At 39.0% G+C, this 16,953-nt stretch overlaps 1 protein-coding gene across 3 annotated transcripts in view; it reads left to right on the top strand.

The window, feature by feature from the left end:
- The window catches only part of LOC111148516 (ataxin 3), a 32,006-nt gene that overhangs the window by 10,193 nt on the left and 4,860 nt on the right, over nucleotides 1–16,953 (top strand). The window contains exons 4-11 of one of the 3 annotated variants that reach the window (XM_022505132.1): nucleotides 219–304; nucleotides 699–765; nucleotides 6,206–6,293; nucleotides 7,548–7,680; nucleotides 8,499–8,665; nucleotides 10,203–10,299; nucleotides 10,728–10,736; nucleotides 16,438–16,529. In XM_022505132.1, the coding sequence (XP_022360840.1) occupies nucleotides 219–304; nucleotides 699–765; nucleotides 6,206–6,293; nucleotides 7,548–7,680; nucleotides 8,499–8,665; nucleotides 10,203–10,299; nucleotides 10,728–10,736; nucleotides 16,438–16,529 (739 nt within the window). Of the gene's footprint in view, nucleotides 1–218; nucleotides 305–698; nucleotides 766–6,205; nucleotides 6,294–7,547; nucleotides 7,681–8,498; nucleotides 8,666–10,202; nucleotides 10,300–10,727; nucleotides 10,737–11,224; nucleotides 11,279–16,437; nucleotides 16,530–16,953 lie in introns of those variants that run through there. The other 2 variants (XM_022505131.1, XM_022505134.1) reach the window with 2 other exon arrangements.

The following is a 16,953-nucleotide window of genomic DNA, read 5'->3' on the forward strand; positions in this document are numbered from 1 at the left end:
TGCGGGACTCGATCCCAGGACCCTGGGATCATGACCTGAGCTGAAGGCAGCGGCTTAACCCACTGAGCCACCCAGGCGCCCTATACACACACTTTTTAAAAAACCTTCTGGGGAAAATTATATATAAAATATAGTTGTTTATACCCTAACATGCCTACACTACTTAAATTTGTAATTGATGGTTTAGCTTACGGAAAGTTGCTATTTTTTTTTAACAGGTTATAAGCAATGCCTTGAAAGTTTGGGGTTTAGAACTAATTCTCTTCAACAGTCCGGAGTATCAGAGGCTCAGGATCGATCCCATGTAAGATTTTATTTTGCTTTTCCTAAATTTGATTTTTAAAGTTAAAATTTCTTAAAGAAGAAATGTTTATTCTGAATGCTTTTGTTTTGATGATCCCTGTTTCATTCCCTCGGTTTCCCATTACATTTTTTGGGGATGTCGTGAACATCTGCCCACTGAGCCTTCCCTACACCTCAGTGTTGGAGCTGATCTTAAATGCTGTGCGAGGCCAATGTGTGTGCCTGGCACCACTAATCTGTAGAGAGATTTTTACGGTTTTGTAATTTCTTAAAAACCAGTGATCCCTAACTGTGAGCATAATCCTAATGTTTTTTATAATACTTGCCAGTAGATAAAGTAAATGAATATGAACTCTACTATTTCAACTTGTGTATGTATCTTTTTCTTTTTCTAGAAATGAAAGATCATTTATATGCAATTACAAAGAACACTGGTTTACAGTTAGAAAATTAGGGAAACAGGTAATGTTTCTCCCCTTCCCTCTCTTTTTTCTCATTTTCTCATTTTGCACTCCATTTGCAACTATAATGTAAAGGATTGGTACCTTAAAGGTGAAGAAACTTACCAGTAATGTGTGTATATGGTATGGTTTCAATCTTGATAGATTTGCTATTTCTCTTTTTTTTTTAAATTGAAATTTTACTTATTTGACAGAAAGAGACAGTGAGAAAGGGAATATAAGCAGGGGGAGTGGGAGAGGGAGAAAGAGGCTTCCTGCTTAACAGAGAGCCTGATGTGGGGCTCGATCCCAGGACCCTGGGATCATGACTTGAGCTGAAGGCAGACGCTTAACAACTGAGCCACTCAGGCGCCCCGAGATTTCCTATCTTAAAAGACAGTATCAGTTTCCTTAGGGCACCTGGGTGGCTCAGTTGTTAAGCTTCTGCCTTCAGCTCAGGTCATGATCCCAGGGTTCTGGGATTGAGCCCCGCATCAGGCTCCCTGCTCTGCGAGAAGCCTGCTTCTCCCTCTCCCACTCCCCCTGCTTGTGTTCCTTCTCTCGCTGTCTCTCTCTCTCTCTGTTAAATAAATAAATAAATAAAATCTTTAAAAAAAAAAAAAAGACAGTATCAGTTTCCCTTATAGATTTATTTATAACAACCATGCAGAGTTGGCTCTTGAACAGCATGAGTTTGAACTACATGGGTCCACTTACACATGGATTTTTTTTTTTTTACAGTAGACTACTGTAAATGTATTCTCTGTATGGTTTTCATAGTAACATTTTCTTTTCTCTAGCTTTATTGTAAAAATAAGTATATAAGGGGCACTTGGCTGGTCGTAGAGCATGCAACTCTTAGTTTCAGAGTTGCGAGTTCAAGGCCCATGTTGTGGATGGAGACTACTTAAAAAAAAAAAGGTACATAATACATTATACAAAATACGTGTAAATTGTTCATGTTAGCAGTAAGGCATCTAGTCACCAGTAGGCTATTAGTAGTTGAGTTTTTTGAGGAGTCAAAAGTTACATGTGGATTTTCAACTGTGGAAGGGGTCAGCACCCCGAGCCAGGGTCAACTGCACAATTTAACCTATATCATAAGAAAAAGTTTCTATTTAATACAGATGTGGTTACTTTTAGTGGGTTTTTATGTGATAAAGATGTTAATCCAGTTAATGGTGACTTTTATAGATTTATGTTTAGTGTATAATAGTGTCATGAAGCCTAAAACAACGTCCAACGTGAGTAAAATTTTTTCAGTTATGTTAGCTTTAGCATATCAGGATTATTCACATGCCAAAATGCCATGTAATACATATATCGACATGAAGTCATTTCTGGTTTTGGGTGGGGGGCAGTTTCAAAAAAGAATATCAAGAAATGTACTTAAAATCAAGAAATGTACTTAAGATATCATTTTTGTAAACAATAACCGAAGATCTTTATATACATGATACCACTTTTGAAACAATTATTTAAAGTCCTTTTTTTTAGAATTTAGAATTTTCAAAAGAGGGTTATTGTAAATGATCAAATATAAAAAGAAATGAACTATTGGTATGTTCAATAACATGGATGGATCTAAAAATAATTAAGCTGAGTGAAAGAAGCCAGACACAAAATACTACGTAGTGGATGTTTCTATTACATAAAGGTCTAGAAGATTCAAGCTAACCTATAGAGACAGAAAACAGATTGACCAGTGGTTGCCTGGGGATGAGGAAGGCAAGGAGTAGTGAGAGATTAGGTTTATACGGGGCACCAGAAACTCGGTTGTGGTGATGGTTTCTTAGGTGTATAGATATGTTAAACTTCAAATTGGACATTTTAAATGTGTGCGATTTCTTGCATGTCAGTTACATCCCCATAAAACTTAAAAAAAAAAAAAAAAACGATACAGGGCAGGGGCACCTGGGTGGCTCAGTGGGTTAAACCTCTGCCTTTGGCTCAGGTCATGATCTCAGGGTTCTGGAATAAAACCCCGCATTGGGCTCTCTGCCTGGCGGGGAGCCTTCTTCCTCCTCTCTCTCTGCCTGCTGCTCTGCCTACTTGTGATATCTGTCTCTCTCTCTCTGTCAAATAAATAAATCTTTAAAAAAATAATACAGAACAAAAAAGAAAATGAAATCAAGAATGAGTGCATTGAATTAAATCAATGAGATCATTCAAAAGCAGGAACTGTACTGCTACCTTTAAAGTCAGCTACCTAGAGGCAGCTTCATATGACATGGTTATCCCTAAAGGTCCCTCTTAAGTTACAAAGAGCAGGGAAGGCGCTGTGGCGCATTAGGGGTGAACTGAATGGGAATCAGCTCTAGGGAAAGACAATGGAGGATGCTGCCAAGATTATTTAACCTTTGGCTTTTATTTATATTTTTTTAAAAATGCAATTAAGTATTCCTTACTTTTTCTGTATAAGGTAATCACTAGATGTCTTTAAGATCTGAAAACTTAGGTCCCAGAAGTTCCTTTATATTGATTTGCATATAAACTTAACATCATTATTTTGATAGGTTGTAAAAATTTTAGTTCTTAATTTTTTTAAGATTTTATTTATCTATTTGTCAGAGAGAGAAAGAGTGCAAGAGAGCACACAAGCAGGAGGAGAAGCAGGCTCCCCGCTGAGCAAGGAACCCAATGTGGGGCTCAGGCCCAAGACCTTGGGATCATGACCTGAGCTGAGGGTAGACGCTTAACTGACTGAGCCACACAGCCATCCCCCAAATTTTAGTTCTTTAAAATTGAACTTTAGGGTGCCTGGGTGGCTCAGTCAGTTAACTGTCCAAGTCTTGATTTTGGCTCAAGTCTGATCTCATGATTCGTGAAATCCAGCCCACTGAGCAAGGAGCGTGCTTGAGCATTCTCTTTCCCTCTGGCCCTCCCCACACACTCTCACTCACTCTCTCTCTTTCTTTCTCAAATAAATAAATAAAACTTAAAAAAAAATTAGTAAATAAAACTGAGTTTTCACATTTTACTTTATCTTTGACAAATACAAGAAATACTATCATTTTGATTTATCTTTGGCTCTAATTTCTATTTTTGTTTATAGTTATATTTCTAATTACATAGTCTTTTGTATGAGGTTCTTGTATTACGAAAAAGATGACTGGAAAAGTTTCTTTTTTTCCTGTGTATGTTTTTTATTCCGGTGTAGTTAACATGCAGCGTTATATTAGTCTCAGTGTGCAGTATAGTGAATCAGCGACTCTACGTTACCCAGTGCTGCTCACAGTCAGTGTATTCATCACCTTCACCCGTTTCATCCATCCCTTCAGTTTGTTCTTTGTAGTTAAGAATCTGTTTTTGGGGTGCCTCGGTGGCTTAGTGGGTTAAGTCTCTGCCTTCAGCCCAGGTCATGGTCTCAGGGTCCTGGGATCAAGCCCCACATTGGGCTCTCTGCTCAGCCGGAAGTCTGCTTTCTCCTCTCTCTCTCTGCCTGCTGCTCTGCCTACTTGTGATCTCTCTCTGTCAATTAAATAAAATCTTAAAAAAAAAACAAAAAACAACAGTCTGTTTTTGGTTTGTCTCTCTTTTCTTTGTTCCTTTGTTCTGTTTCTTAAATTCTACATATGAGTGAAATTATATATTATTTGTCTTTCTCTGACTGATTTCACTTTTTTTTTTTTTTTTTTTTTTTTGATAAGAAATCACAAATAGGCAGGGAGGCAGGCGGGGGGGGGGGGGGAAGCAGGCTCCCGGCTGAGCAGAGAGCCTGTGCAGGGCTCAATCCCAGGACCCTGAGATCATGACCTGAGCCGAAGGCAGAGGCTTTAACCCACTGAGTCACCCAGGCACCCCTTTTTTTTTTTAATGATTTCACTTATTATTATAATCTCTAGATCCATCCATGTTGTGGCAAGTAGCAAGGGTTTTTTTTTGTTTTGTTTTTTCCCAGATTTATTTATTTAGAGAGAGAGAGAGCATGAGTTGGGGGGGAGAGCCAAAGGGGGAGAGCCAGAGGGGGAGGGAGAGAGAGTCTTAAGCAGACTCTGATCTAAGCACAGAGCTAGACTTAGGGCTTGATCTCTTGACCCCCAGATCATGACCTGAGCCAAAATCAACAGTCGGAGGCTTACCCAACTGAGCCCCCCAGGTGCCCCAAGATTTCATTCTTTTTTATGGCTGAGTAATATCCCAAGTGTGTGTTTGTGTGTGTGTGTGTGTGTGTGTGTATCTTCTATCTTCAGCCATTCATGTGTAGGTGGACACTTGGGCTGCTTCCATAATTTGGCTCTTGTAAATAATGCTGCAGTAAACATAGAGGTGCATATATCTTTTCAAAGTAGTGTTTGGTATTCTTTGGGTAAATATCCAGTAGTGGAATTACTGGATTGTAGGGTAGTTCTATTTTTAATTTTTTGAGGAACCTCCATACTGTTTTCCACAGTGGCTGCACCAGCTTGCATTCCCACCAGCAGAGCACAAGGGTTCCTCTTTCACGTCATCCTTGTCAACACTTGTTGTTTCTTGTGTGTTTGATTTTAGCCATTCTGACAGCTGGTATCTCATGGTAGTTTTGATATGCATTTCTGTGATGATGAGTGATGTTGAGCATCTTTTCATGTGTCTGTTGGCCATCGGCATGTTGTCTTTGGCGAAATAAATGACTGGAAAAGCATTGTATCTGTCAAAATCAAGGAAATATAATAGGTCATGATGCTGTGTCATTTTTGAAACTTCTGGATCTTGTGGGTTAAATTAGGAGTCCTGTGAAGTAGTGACTAACTGATCTTAATTACATGTGATAGGGGCTTAGTGATGTTTGTAAGATAATTGGCGATTATGAATTCTCTTTCTGGAATGTCTAGTTCTCTCACAACTGAAATCTTTTTAAATTTTATTTATTTGAGAAAGAGGGAGAGCATGTGCAGGAGCAGGAAGAGGGGCGGGGGGAGAGAGAATCCTTGAGTGGAGTCTGCATGGAACCTGGAGCCGAACATGGGGCTCCATCTTATAGCCCTGAGATCATTACCTGAGCTGAGACCAAGAGTCAGACACTTAACTGACTGAGCCACCCAGGCACCCCTGAAATCTCTTGACCAAAATTATCAGCAGTGGGAAAATTTTGTATAGTTTATTTTTCTTCAGTATAATGTGATAAGGATTTTGTTGGGCCAATACTTTGAAAAAAGATTCAGTTATACCTATCAGTAAAGATACTTTAAAGTACTGATTTAGTTTCTATACTCTTTTTGGGAGTGGGAGATTTAGAATTTATGACTTAAAGCACAATTCTATTTTTAAACATTTTTTAAAGGCATTTAATATTGATAAATCTGCAATGCTTATCTCAGTTCTTAAAAATCACATTATTACTTCTAAAAAATCTTGGTTTAACAGTGTTTTCAGTATTTAGATAGTCTTAATATGTTTAGACGTGTTATATTCTTAACACATGGAACTTCCTTATTACTTATAATGTACATTAACTTAAATATTTACAATTTTTTTTCCAGTGGTTCAACTTGAATTCTCTCTTGACGGGTCCAGAATTAATATCAGACACATACCTTGCACTTTTCTTGGCTCAATTACAACAGGAAGGTAAATAAAGACCTAAATTTTTATAATGTTATCTTTCGAAGTAGCTAAATAAAACTAGTTCTATTAGGTTTAAGTATAAAAAGAACTTTAGGGCAGTGAAATCATCTTGGTGAACTTTAATCTGTGATTTGGATGACACCGTCCAGGCAGAATTTTCACTGATACTTTGCGCTCACCTGAGGATGCTGCTTCCTTAGCAGCCCCACTAAGTGTAGCTTTTTTTCCTTCCAGACCCCACAGACCCCCATGGCTAAGGGTTGGGGGTGGGTAATCTTCCTGCTTCTCCTTGCCCCTCTTGGGCCACTGTCCTTTGCTGAAAACTCTAGCTCCTTTAAAATACCTGACCCTAAAAAATTAATTAATTAATTAATTAATTAATTAAAAAGCTAAAATAAAACACCTGACACGAGTAAACTCTCCCTCCTTTTGCATTTATCTATGATCCTCCTTTCCCACAGAAGATTTTTAGAGTCTGACTCGCTGTTTTCTCTCAACTTGAACTCCTTTCGTCATTCTTAAGTGATTTCTACATCAAAATAGGAACCACATCAGCAACACCTTGACTGGGTTTTGAGCCTTGGTTTCCCAGCTCCTGTTTTCAGCAAGGAGGGGGTTGTGTGTGCGTGCGCCCGTGAGTGTGTGCGTGCATACGTGCGCATAAGGTTGGAGGGGGTCAGCTTTTTCTACAGATGATTCATTTTACCCATATTTCACATTATTACACACATTATCTGGCTGTATCCTTACAACAGCCCTCTGAGGAAGGTACCAGTATCATTAGTTTAACAGTAGCAAAAACTGAGATGTAGCCGATTACACTGATTGACCAAAGACCATGCTCAGTCTTGGAATTGGAAGAGCTAGGACCAAAACCCTGGCCATCTGATTCCAAATTCCTTGCTCTTCCCCCTCCTTTACCTGCCTCCCTGCTATCATTTAGTGAGTAGTCTCCTTGGTCACACGTTCTCTTGGTAGGGCTCTTTGCAGACATTATTTCATTTATTCCTCACAGTTGCTCTATGAGATGGCTATTCCCATCTTGCAGATGAAGAAAGTGGGGCTTCGAAACTTTCAGTAGTTTGTCCTAGATCACCCTGCCAGTAAGTGTAAGAACCATTATTTGAACCCAGGTCTTTCCCACCCTTCAGCTTGTATTCTTTCCACTCTACTGTGCTGCCTTCCCATCTGCTGTCATTTTAAACCTATTGTTAATCTCTTACTAGCTGTTTTAGTGTATTTTTGCCTTTTTTTTAGGTTATTCTATATTTGTTGTTAAGGGTGACCTGCCAGATTGTGAAGCCGACCAACTTCTACAGATGATCAGGGTCCAACAGATGCAGAGACCAAGACTCATCGGAGAAGAACTAGCACAACTGAAAGAACAGAGGTAAAATTAGGCCTGCAGTATGGAGTATATGATAGTATTTCATCACAAGAATTACATTTTCTTTCTTTTTCTTTAAAGATTTTGTTTTTTTAAGTAATCTCTATATCCAGTATGAGGCTTGTACTCACAAGGCCGAGATCAAGAGCTGCAAGCTCTACTGACTAAGTCAGCCAGGGGCCCCAAGAATTACATTTTCATGCTTGCTTTGGGTGTGTGGTCCTTTTATTGTTGGTGATTTTTTTTCTTTTTAGACTTGTTATATTTTTAGTGAAGTTTTTTGGTTCAAACTTGAATCAATTCTTTGAATTACTTAATTAGCTTAGATCCAAATCACAGCATGATCTTTTTATTTTTTTTTAATTAATTAATTTATTTATTTGACAGAGAGAGATCATAAGCAGGCAGAGAGGCAGGCAGAGAGAGAGAGAAAGGGAAGCAGGCCCCCCGCCAAGCAGAGAGCCCAATGCGGGGCTCGATCCCAGGACCCGGAGACCGTGATCCAAGCCGAAGGCAGAGGCTTAACACACTGAGCCACCTGGGCGCCCCAGCATGATCTTTATATTATGAGATGCTCTACCAGAAAACGTGTAATTCTTGACTTACATAGACTCTTTGGGGGCAACTGGCTGGCTCAGTCAGTGGATCATGTAACTCTCGATCTCGGGGTTGTGAGTTCAAGCCCCACATTGGATGTAGAGATTACTTAAAAATAAAATCTTAAAAAATTATTTTAAAAAGTTTTTCATTTATAAGTGTCTCTATTGTTCATCCAAACCAGGAAGACTGATCTGCAGTTACTATCTGTTTTTGTTCTTCAGAGTCCAGAAAACAGATCTGGAACGAGTCTTAGAAGCAAATGATGGGTCGGCCACGTTAGACGAAGATGAGGAAGATTTGCAGAGGGCTTTGGCACTAAGTCGCCAAGAAATTGACATGGAAGATGAAGAAGCAGATCTCCGGAGGGCTATTCAACTCAGTATGCAAGGTCGCGATGTTTGGATGTGTACTTCATTTGTTGTCGAAGGGCTGATTCAGATCATTCTTTGTTCCCCTGGTAGTAAACGTACTGTTGGTAAAAGTTCTTTGACAGTTACCGCAAGAGCAGTAACTATGTACATACAGTCAGCTATTCTTTGAGCTTTCTTATAATACAAATAACTTTTTACAACCTAAATTATATTAGGACTAGTTATGTTTTATGCTGGTTTTTCCGTTTGGTTATAACAAATGGAAGCACAACAATAGCAAAACAATAAATGGAGCTTAATCTTTTTGGGCAAAAAGCAGGGAGGCCCTTCCCAGACCAGCTCTTCTGTAAATGTATGCTGTTGGATACAAAGGAAGGCCTGGGCAGAAAATATTTAAAATGTCTAATTTAGGGGCTGTGCAACTTAACAACTTAAGCCCACTTGGATGGGTCTACCTTGAAGAGTGACATAAGGAGAATGAAGATGTATCCCCCAGGGAGACCAGGCAGAGGGAATTGTCTGGGATATAGCTCAGAGAGGCTTCCTGAAAGGTGTGCGTGGTTTTTTTTGGCTGTTTTGTTTTCATCCAATTAATGTGAATTTGCCTGCTGCTTAATGAGATTACTCAATGGAATTTCTTAAATATCTAAACAAAATTGAAGTTATGTTACTATGAAGATTATCCTTTCTATCCTGAATTCTCCTGCCTCCTGGCACATCCTGGAGTGCTTCATATGTGTGCAATCCCACTTTTGATTAGTAGAGCCCTGGTCGATTAGCCCAACAATGAACAGATAGCAGCTTTTATAATTTTAGATATTTTGGGGACCTTCACTTTTCTTCCTGCTTCATTTCACCATCTGAGCAGGATCTCTGCTTGGTGCAGTTATTAAGCGAGAACAGGGACACACATTTCCTTGACTTGGTATATATAGCGTGCAAGTATTTTAGGTTAGAGGAATACAGAGAATGGCTTTCCAGTCAACCACTTTAAGTTGTTTCTAGTTGAAAGGGCCCATTTGTTTCTAGTAAGTTAAAGAGGGCGCACACATGTGATGTTAATGGCTCTTCCTTCCAGGTTGGCTGTTGGACTTACATCCTCACATCCGCTATGTCACAGATGGGTGTGGACATGGATTATATTTGAACTGCCTTATTCAGATTTGTCCTTGAAAGTTTCAGAGCCTTTCTTATATTTATAGAATAGTATCACAATATTTTTAAGAGGAAAACTTTTCAAAAACTTGCTCAAATAAGTATAAACATAGGGTTGCTTAAATTGGTAAATAAAGGGGGCGCCTGGGTGGCTCATTTGTTTAACTGACTGCCTTCGGCTCAGGTCGTGATCCTGGAGTCCTGGGATTGAGTCCCACATCAGCTCCCTGCTTAGCAGGGAGTCTGCTTCTCCCTCTGACCCTCCCCCTTCTCATGCTCTCTTTCTCTCTCATTCTCTCTCTCTCTTTCTCAAATAAATAGAATCTTTTAAAAAAAATTTTTAGTTTTTAATCTTTTAAAAAAAAATTAGTTTTTTATTCTGTTTTCTTTTGTTTTCAGGTAGTTCCAGAAGCATATCTCAAGATACTCCACACACCTCAGATACACATCTGACTTCAGAAGAGCTCCGGAAGAGAAGAGAAGCCTACTTTGAAAAGTAAAGTAGTTGGTACAATATTAAAATTGCATATTTAATGTGTGCTTTGTCTGTTGTGTCTACAGTTTATACGTGTAGAGCTTTGGTTTAAACTATTTTATTTAGGATTCTCGCCTTTCAAAAGATTGGTTACCCCCTGAACCCTGTGAACATCTAAGTGTATTCTTTTTTTTAATTTATGATGAATGATCTGAAATGATAAGTAGTTTTAGGGAAAACCTTTGCCTTGATACCAATTAAGTTTATATGAAATAAGGTGAAGGAAACCCATTTGAATTTCAGTCATCAAAAGAAAATGGACCAAAGCAAGAACAATGCCTGGTGATCCTCTGGATATGCTTCTTGGTTATCTGACCAGCCCTGCAAAGTTCTTCTATCACTTAGCAGGGCAAACAGCACTGCGGTCGGGAAGCACACTCCCACCTCAGACAGAGGTGGTGGTTCATTGTTCTGATGCTCACTTGAGGGGTTATTGCAGGCCTGTTGGCGTAGGGACATGGGGGCAAACCATGAATCTGAATCATCAGCTCCCAAAGCCCACCTGCTTAAGTGCTCTCAAATCAGAAAATAAAAATGTCATCCTTCCCAGTAATAACCATGCACAAGTTGTCTTCCCTTTTTCTTCTTTGAAGGATAAAACTTTATTTTAAAGGTTACACAGTAAAGTAAAGGTTACACAGATAGATAAATACTCAGATCCTCTGATCCCAGACCAGAAACCAGAAGGCCAGTGGCTGAATCTGGCCTGTTCACTGTGTTTCATCAATTCTGAGATGTACGTATTTTCACATTTCAACATCTCCGCAATTAAGCATCTCACAATCATAATTGGCAGTATTAGAGGAATCTAAAATATTGGTGCATTTTACATTTGATGGTGTAATGAAGATAATATTTACTTTGTTTTCTGTTTTTTTTTTTTAAGTCACAGCTCAGAAGTATATGAAGGAAAGTTCTGATCAGCTGACATCCTCTTAATGTGAGATATTTCTAGTCTTTATTCAGTGATAGATTAATGGATTTAATTATAAAATTTCAAAATAGTGCTTATTAGTGCTTCACTTCCCTTCAAATTTTTAATTTTCTTTTTAATTTTGATAAACTTCAGATATCTATAAAAGTAGAGAAACCAGCATAATGAACCCCTGTTTACTTAACGTTGCCCAGCTTTAACCAATGTCAGCACATGGCCAGTGTAGTTTTCTGTGCCCCCATCTCCCCTGCTTTCCCCTCTCCTACCACCAAGCTGGGATTATTTTGTGACATCTAAATTATTTTATCCTTTCATCCATTTTCTGGGAATATAGTGAAATGTTACTGTCACATTATAATATTAATAATTACCACATGATAATTGTTGGTAATTCTACAGTATCATCAAACATCTAGTTAGTGTTAAAAATAAGGGGCGCCTGTCTGGCTTAGTCAGTGAAGCAGGTGACTCTTGACCTTGGAGTTAAGTTTGAGCCCCACATTGGGTATGCATATTATTTATAAAGTCTTTTTTTTTTTTTTAAGATTTTATTTATTTATTTGACAGAGAGATCACAAGTAGGCAGAGAGGCAGGCAGAAAGGGAGAGGGAAGCAGTCTCCCTGCTAAGCAGAGAGCCCGATGTGGGGCTCGATCCCAGGACCCCGAGATCATGATTGGAGCCGAAGGCAGAGGCTTTAACCCACAGAGCCACCCATGCGCCCCTATGTATAAAATCTTAAAAAAAAAAAAAACAAACTCCAAACTGTTTAATTAGATAAAAACCAATATTCTAGAAAATTTAAGACATATCAAAATTAAAGGAAAACAATCCTAGCCTTTAAAAATTAATGTTAGTATTTGACACATTCTCTTCTAGTCACACACATGTATATTGTATGTTAGTTACATCCATTTTCCCATCATAGTAAATAGTCTTTATAATAGGCTGTGTGGTATTTCATAAAATGAATGTGTATATCATAATTTATATGTGAACCTTTGACTTTTACTATTACAATTAATAGTGCAATGAATAATGTTTTTACTAACCCTGTGGCTCAAACCTCTCATCATTTCTTCCAGTTATTCTGAGATTTTTGGGTCAAAGGACAGAAACATTTTTTTAAGGTCTTGGTACAGATTTCTAAACTGCTTTTCAGAACGTTCCCAAATGATACTTCTATCATGCTTATTTCACATTCCATTTTTTGCCAGATTAAATTGGTCCAAACAGATATACTTTATTTTTTTTAAATATTCTATTTATTTATTTGTCAGAGAGATCACAAGTAGGCAGAGAGGCAGGCAGAAAGGGAGAGGGAAGCAGGCTCCCTGCTGAGCAGAGAGCCCAGTGCAGGGCTTGATCCCAGGACCCTGAGACCATGACCTGAGCTGAAGGCAGAGGCTTAACCCACTGAGCCACCCAGGTGCCCCAAACAGATATACTTTATAGCAAAACTACAAAATTCACAAGTAGACCTAAGAAAAAGAAAATTTTTTATACTTTAAAAAACAAATCCCTTTTTTACTTTTTTAAAAAAATTTTCTTTTAGTTTTTTTTATTTTTTTTGTGGCAGTTGGGCGGGTTGAAAATGTGGAACTTTAATACATTTCATCTTTATCGTAGAGAGGATTTAAAATGTTTGAGTGTCAGTGCAGCTCCTTCCAGGTTGAAGGATAGTTGACTGGGTAGGAAGATGTGCATTGATGGTTTCCAGCTTCAGTTTCATCATCTGCCTCCTGGTCTGATCTTGAAAATATTGCTGGGAACTTAAGGAGAACTAGAGAATGTTTAACAGTCACATGTTGCTGAAAAGAGTTAAGAGCTGACTTCTGATGTTTCTTTTCAGCATTGTCTAGCATTCAGAATCTTGTAAGACTCGTTAGTAAAGGAGCTGAGAAACAATATTAGTCTCTAATATTGGGCCTTTCACTAGAATTCCTGATTACTTAGACTACAAGCTTCAGTCTTTGGGAACTGAGCTCTAAGGTTATTGAGCTAACTCTTCGTTCCTGCTGACCCTCTCTAAATGGGCCCTGGTGCTAACTTGTTATTCAAACAAATTTTGAATTCAAAATAAGGGGTTTTTTTTCCCCCATTCAAAGGGTTTATTATTCATTCAAATAGTTTTTTTCCCCCCTATACGGTATTTGAAGCTTCATGCCTAATGTAATAACCACAGTATTCATGCACCAAGCATAAAAGTACTGTTTAAAAACCTACTTGTTACAAAGTCATAGTCAATGGGGGCACCTGGGTGGCTCAGTTGGCTAAGTGTCCAACTCTTTTGATTTCTGCTGAGGTCATGATCTCAGGGTTGTGAGATCCAGTGCTGCATTGGGCTCCCCGCTCAGCAGGGAGTCTGCTTCTCTCTCTCTCCCTTTGCCCCCATATGCACATATGGGCATTCTCTCCCTCTCACTGAAATAAATCTTAAAAACAAACCAACAAAGTCATTGTTAATGAATATTAAGTAATATGTTCATAGCCAAGATATATTTTCCAGTAGTAATCTCTAAACCCATTACCTATTACTAAACCCCAGGTAAAACTCTTAGTATATATCAGCAATGTCACTATAAAACCTACCTTAAAAACTCACAAATTGAGTGTCATATTAGACAAAGTGTGTAAAACTATTGTGTAAACTGTAAAGTATTTCACAAATACCTTAGTTCCCAAGAATTTTTAATTCTTCTCCACGTGTAGCTCTGAAATGATACAAATTCTTTCCTCTGTTACTAAAAAACATTTCCCAACAAAGAGGGAATTACTGGCATTGTCTTCATGGTCATGGATTGCTGTGATTTTTTTTCATTGTTTAACACTTGAGCTCAGTGCCCAGTGGCATGGCATAACAGGATTCAGTTTAAGAAACAAGCTAGTAGAGGTATTTTAAGCAGGAAAATACTTAGTACAGAAACTCAGCACTTACCCAGTCTTAGGAAGAGCTGGAGGTACAGTCTTTAGGCCAGGCTTCCAGAATTCCAAAGACCAGCTTGTTTGAAGAGCTGTGTCCACTGCCCCAGTTGTCATCATGGGGAATTGGGATATATGGGGTTGAAGAACACACTGCTGTGGCTGTCATCCTAGGATCAGGAAGCTGCCACCACAGTTGCCTAGACATGGGAACACAAAATCTGGCCCCCACTGCAGCTGGCATGAAGCAGAATCCTGGCATGGCAGCTCCCTGACTTGACTTGCCAGCAGAGAACATCCAAAGCAGCAGGAGGATGGTTGTGTCTCATTTCTGCGAGTGCTTAATTGATAACCAGAATCCTAGCTGTACAGAGACCTAAGATGATGTTTTTAGCTTTCTAGCCTCCGATTCCGAGGGCACATTCAAAGCCACAGTGAAAATGGTGCCGCTTTGCTGTTCAAACATGTTGCATATTACTGTGTCATCAAATATGAAAAGTGTCAAAATTGTTTCAAGGTTGGCAACTCATTTACTTCTCACTTTTCATAAATTTAAAGTAGAATAAAGGTTATCCCTCTTAAGGTCACTGCCTCACCTACCATGCTCCTGTGTTCTGACATACTGTCTTGATTGAAGGGGGAAAGGGCATGGAGAGAGAGCTGATGGGCCAAGATTTTCCTCCTGCCTCGCAAGCCTGTCTCGTGCACATCCCAGACTCAGGGTGTGCTGGTGGGAGCGTTCTGCCATCTTAGGCATCATTAGCCCCGCATGCCTGAGAATAAACTGAGACAAATGTCGGTATACTTGGGTTTTCTTTGTTACTCATATTTAAAACAGAAGATTGAGACTCTAAGGGGAAAAAAGTATGCTATTCTATTAATAGTGTTACTGGTAAATTTAAAATACTGGTTCCTTTAAAAATCCTTCTGAACATTTATCTTTAAAGCTATGGCTTCTCAGAGTATCAGCTCTTTGTAAGGTTCATCTAATTTTCAACATATATATCTGCATATGATGTGAAATAATTTGAAATGTAAAAGCAGAAATAGTTAACAGAACTCCTTTATACCTTTTGCCCGAATTCCCCAATTGTTGACATTTCTGAGGGGTTTGAACATAACTTGCAGACATGATCTCCCATTACATCTCAATATTTCAGTATGTATTTTTTTACATACAAGGACACTGCGCTACATATTTATTTATTTATTTATTTATTTATTTTTAAAAGATTTTATTTATTTATTTGACTGACAGAGATCACAAGTAGGCAGAGAGGCAGGCAGAGAGAGAGGAGGAAGCAGCCCTCCCCACCCCCCACCGAGCAGAGAGCCCGATGTGGGGCTCAATCCCAGGACCCCGGGACCATGACCTGAGCCGAAGGCAGAGGCTTTAACCCACTGAGCCACCCAGGCGCCCCTGTCCTACATATTTAGATCATAACCACCATGTTAAAAGTTTTAAAATGTGGATTTTTCTGACGTTGTTTTTCTGTCTGAAAAAATACGGGGAAAATTTATTTTAATGCAATAAATGGTACTGAAACTTGATCATGCATCTTAAAGTTATATTCTTTCATTGATCAAGTATTTGGTGAATGCCTGCTAACGTTGACAGGCACTATTTTAGGCACTTGGGAAACAAGATAAAGTATGTGCTCTTGTTAGCTGATGCTCGAAAGAGACACAGAGTATCAGATGGTGATAAGTTGATGCCTGAAATTGAAAGGGAGCAGCGATGAGATAATGAGAGTACTTGGAGACTGCTGCAGGTGGCTGGTCAGGAAAGGTCTCTCGGAGGACATGCTGAACCTCAGAGCTGGAGGACAAGGAGGAGCTGGCCATGGAAAGATATGTTAACTTGCATGGTAGTTGGGATGTTTTATATTCTCAAAGGTGCTTATTTTTAGTGACTTCAACAATATTAAGGATCTGTAAACCAACATGTTTGCATAAGAATAGCTACCAGCAAATGCTTATGTTGATGTGTTATTTTGTGGTGAAAATTTTTACCTATTAATTTGATAATTCAAATTTTGTATCTAGGTTTCCTAGGATCGGCACTGTGATACTTTCAAGTAACATAAATCGGACTGGTTGCTCTGGCATTCTTTTGTGGAGTTTGTGACAATGACTCTTGTTTTGTGGAACTTTATATTTTCCATGTGAATACTTTTTCTCATGGCATATTTATTCTTAGGGTTTGTTTTTTTTTAATGTACATTCACTTTTGACTTATTTCAGGCGGCAGCAGCAGCAGCAGGGTCCTCCCGGACAGCTGTCACAGCCGTGTGAGAGACCGACCACAAGTTCAGGAGCACCGGTTAGTGATCCAGGTATGTAGCTCTGCCCATGCTCTGACACAGGCTCCCTGTGATCTTGGCTTTACAGGCTTTTTTTCTCCCCTCCTTAATATACTGAAACTCTTGTATAACTTCGTAATCTACTAAGTCCTTAGATTAAGAAGCAGGCAGACTAGAGTACTCAGTGAATATGTTTCTTAAGAATTACAAACAACAGGGCACCTGGGTGTCTCAGTCATTAGGTGTCTGCCTTTAGGTTGGATCATCCCAGGGTCCTGTTGGGCTCCCTGCTCAGCGGGAAGCCTACTTCTCCCTCTCCTGCTCCCCCTGCTCATGTTCCCTCTCTCGCTGTCTCTCTGTCAAATAAATAAATAAAATCTTTAAAAAAAAAATTATAAACAACACTTGCAATTTAGAGTAATTAATAATTCTCCAAAAATTCCTCAGATATAATGGA

Source organism: Enhydra lutris, unplaced genomic scaffold (assembly GCF_002288905.1).
Source record: "Enhydra lutris kenyoni isolate GAN:26980312 unplaced genomic scaffold, ASM228890v2 scaffoldscaffold20, whole genome shotgun sequence".
Taxonomy (NCBI): Eukaryota; Metazoa; Chordata; class Mammalia; order Carnivora; family Mustelidae; genus Enhydra; species Enhydra lutris.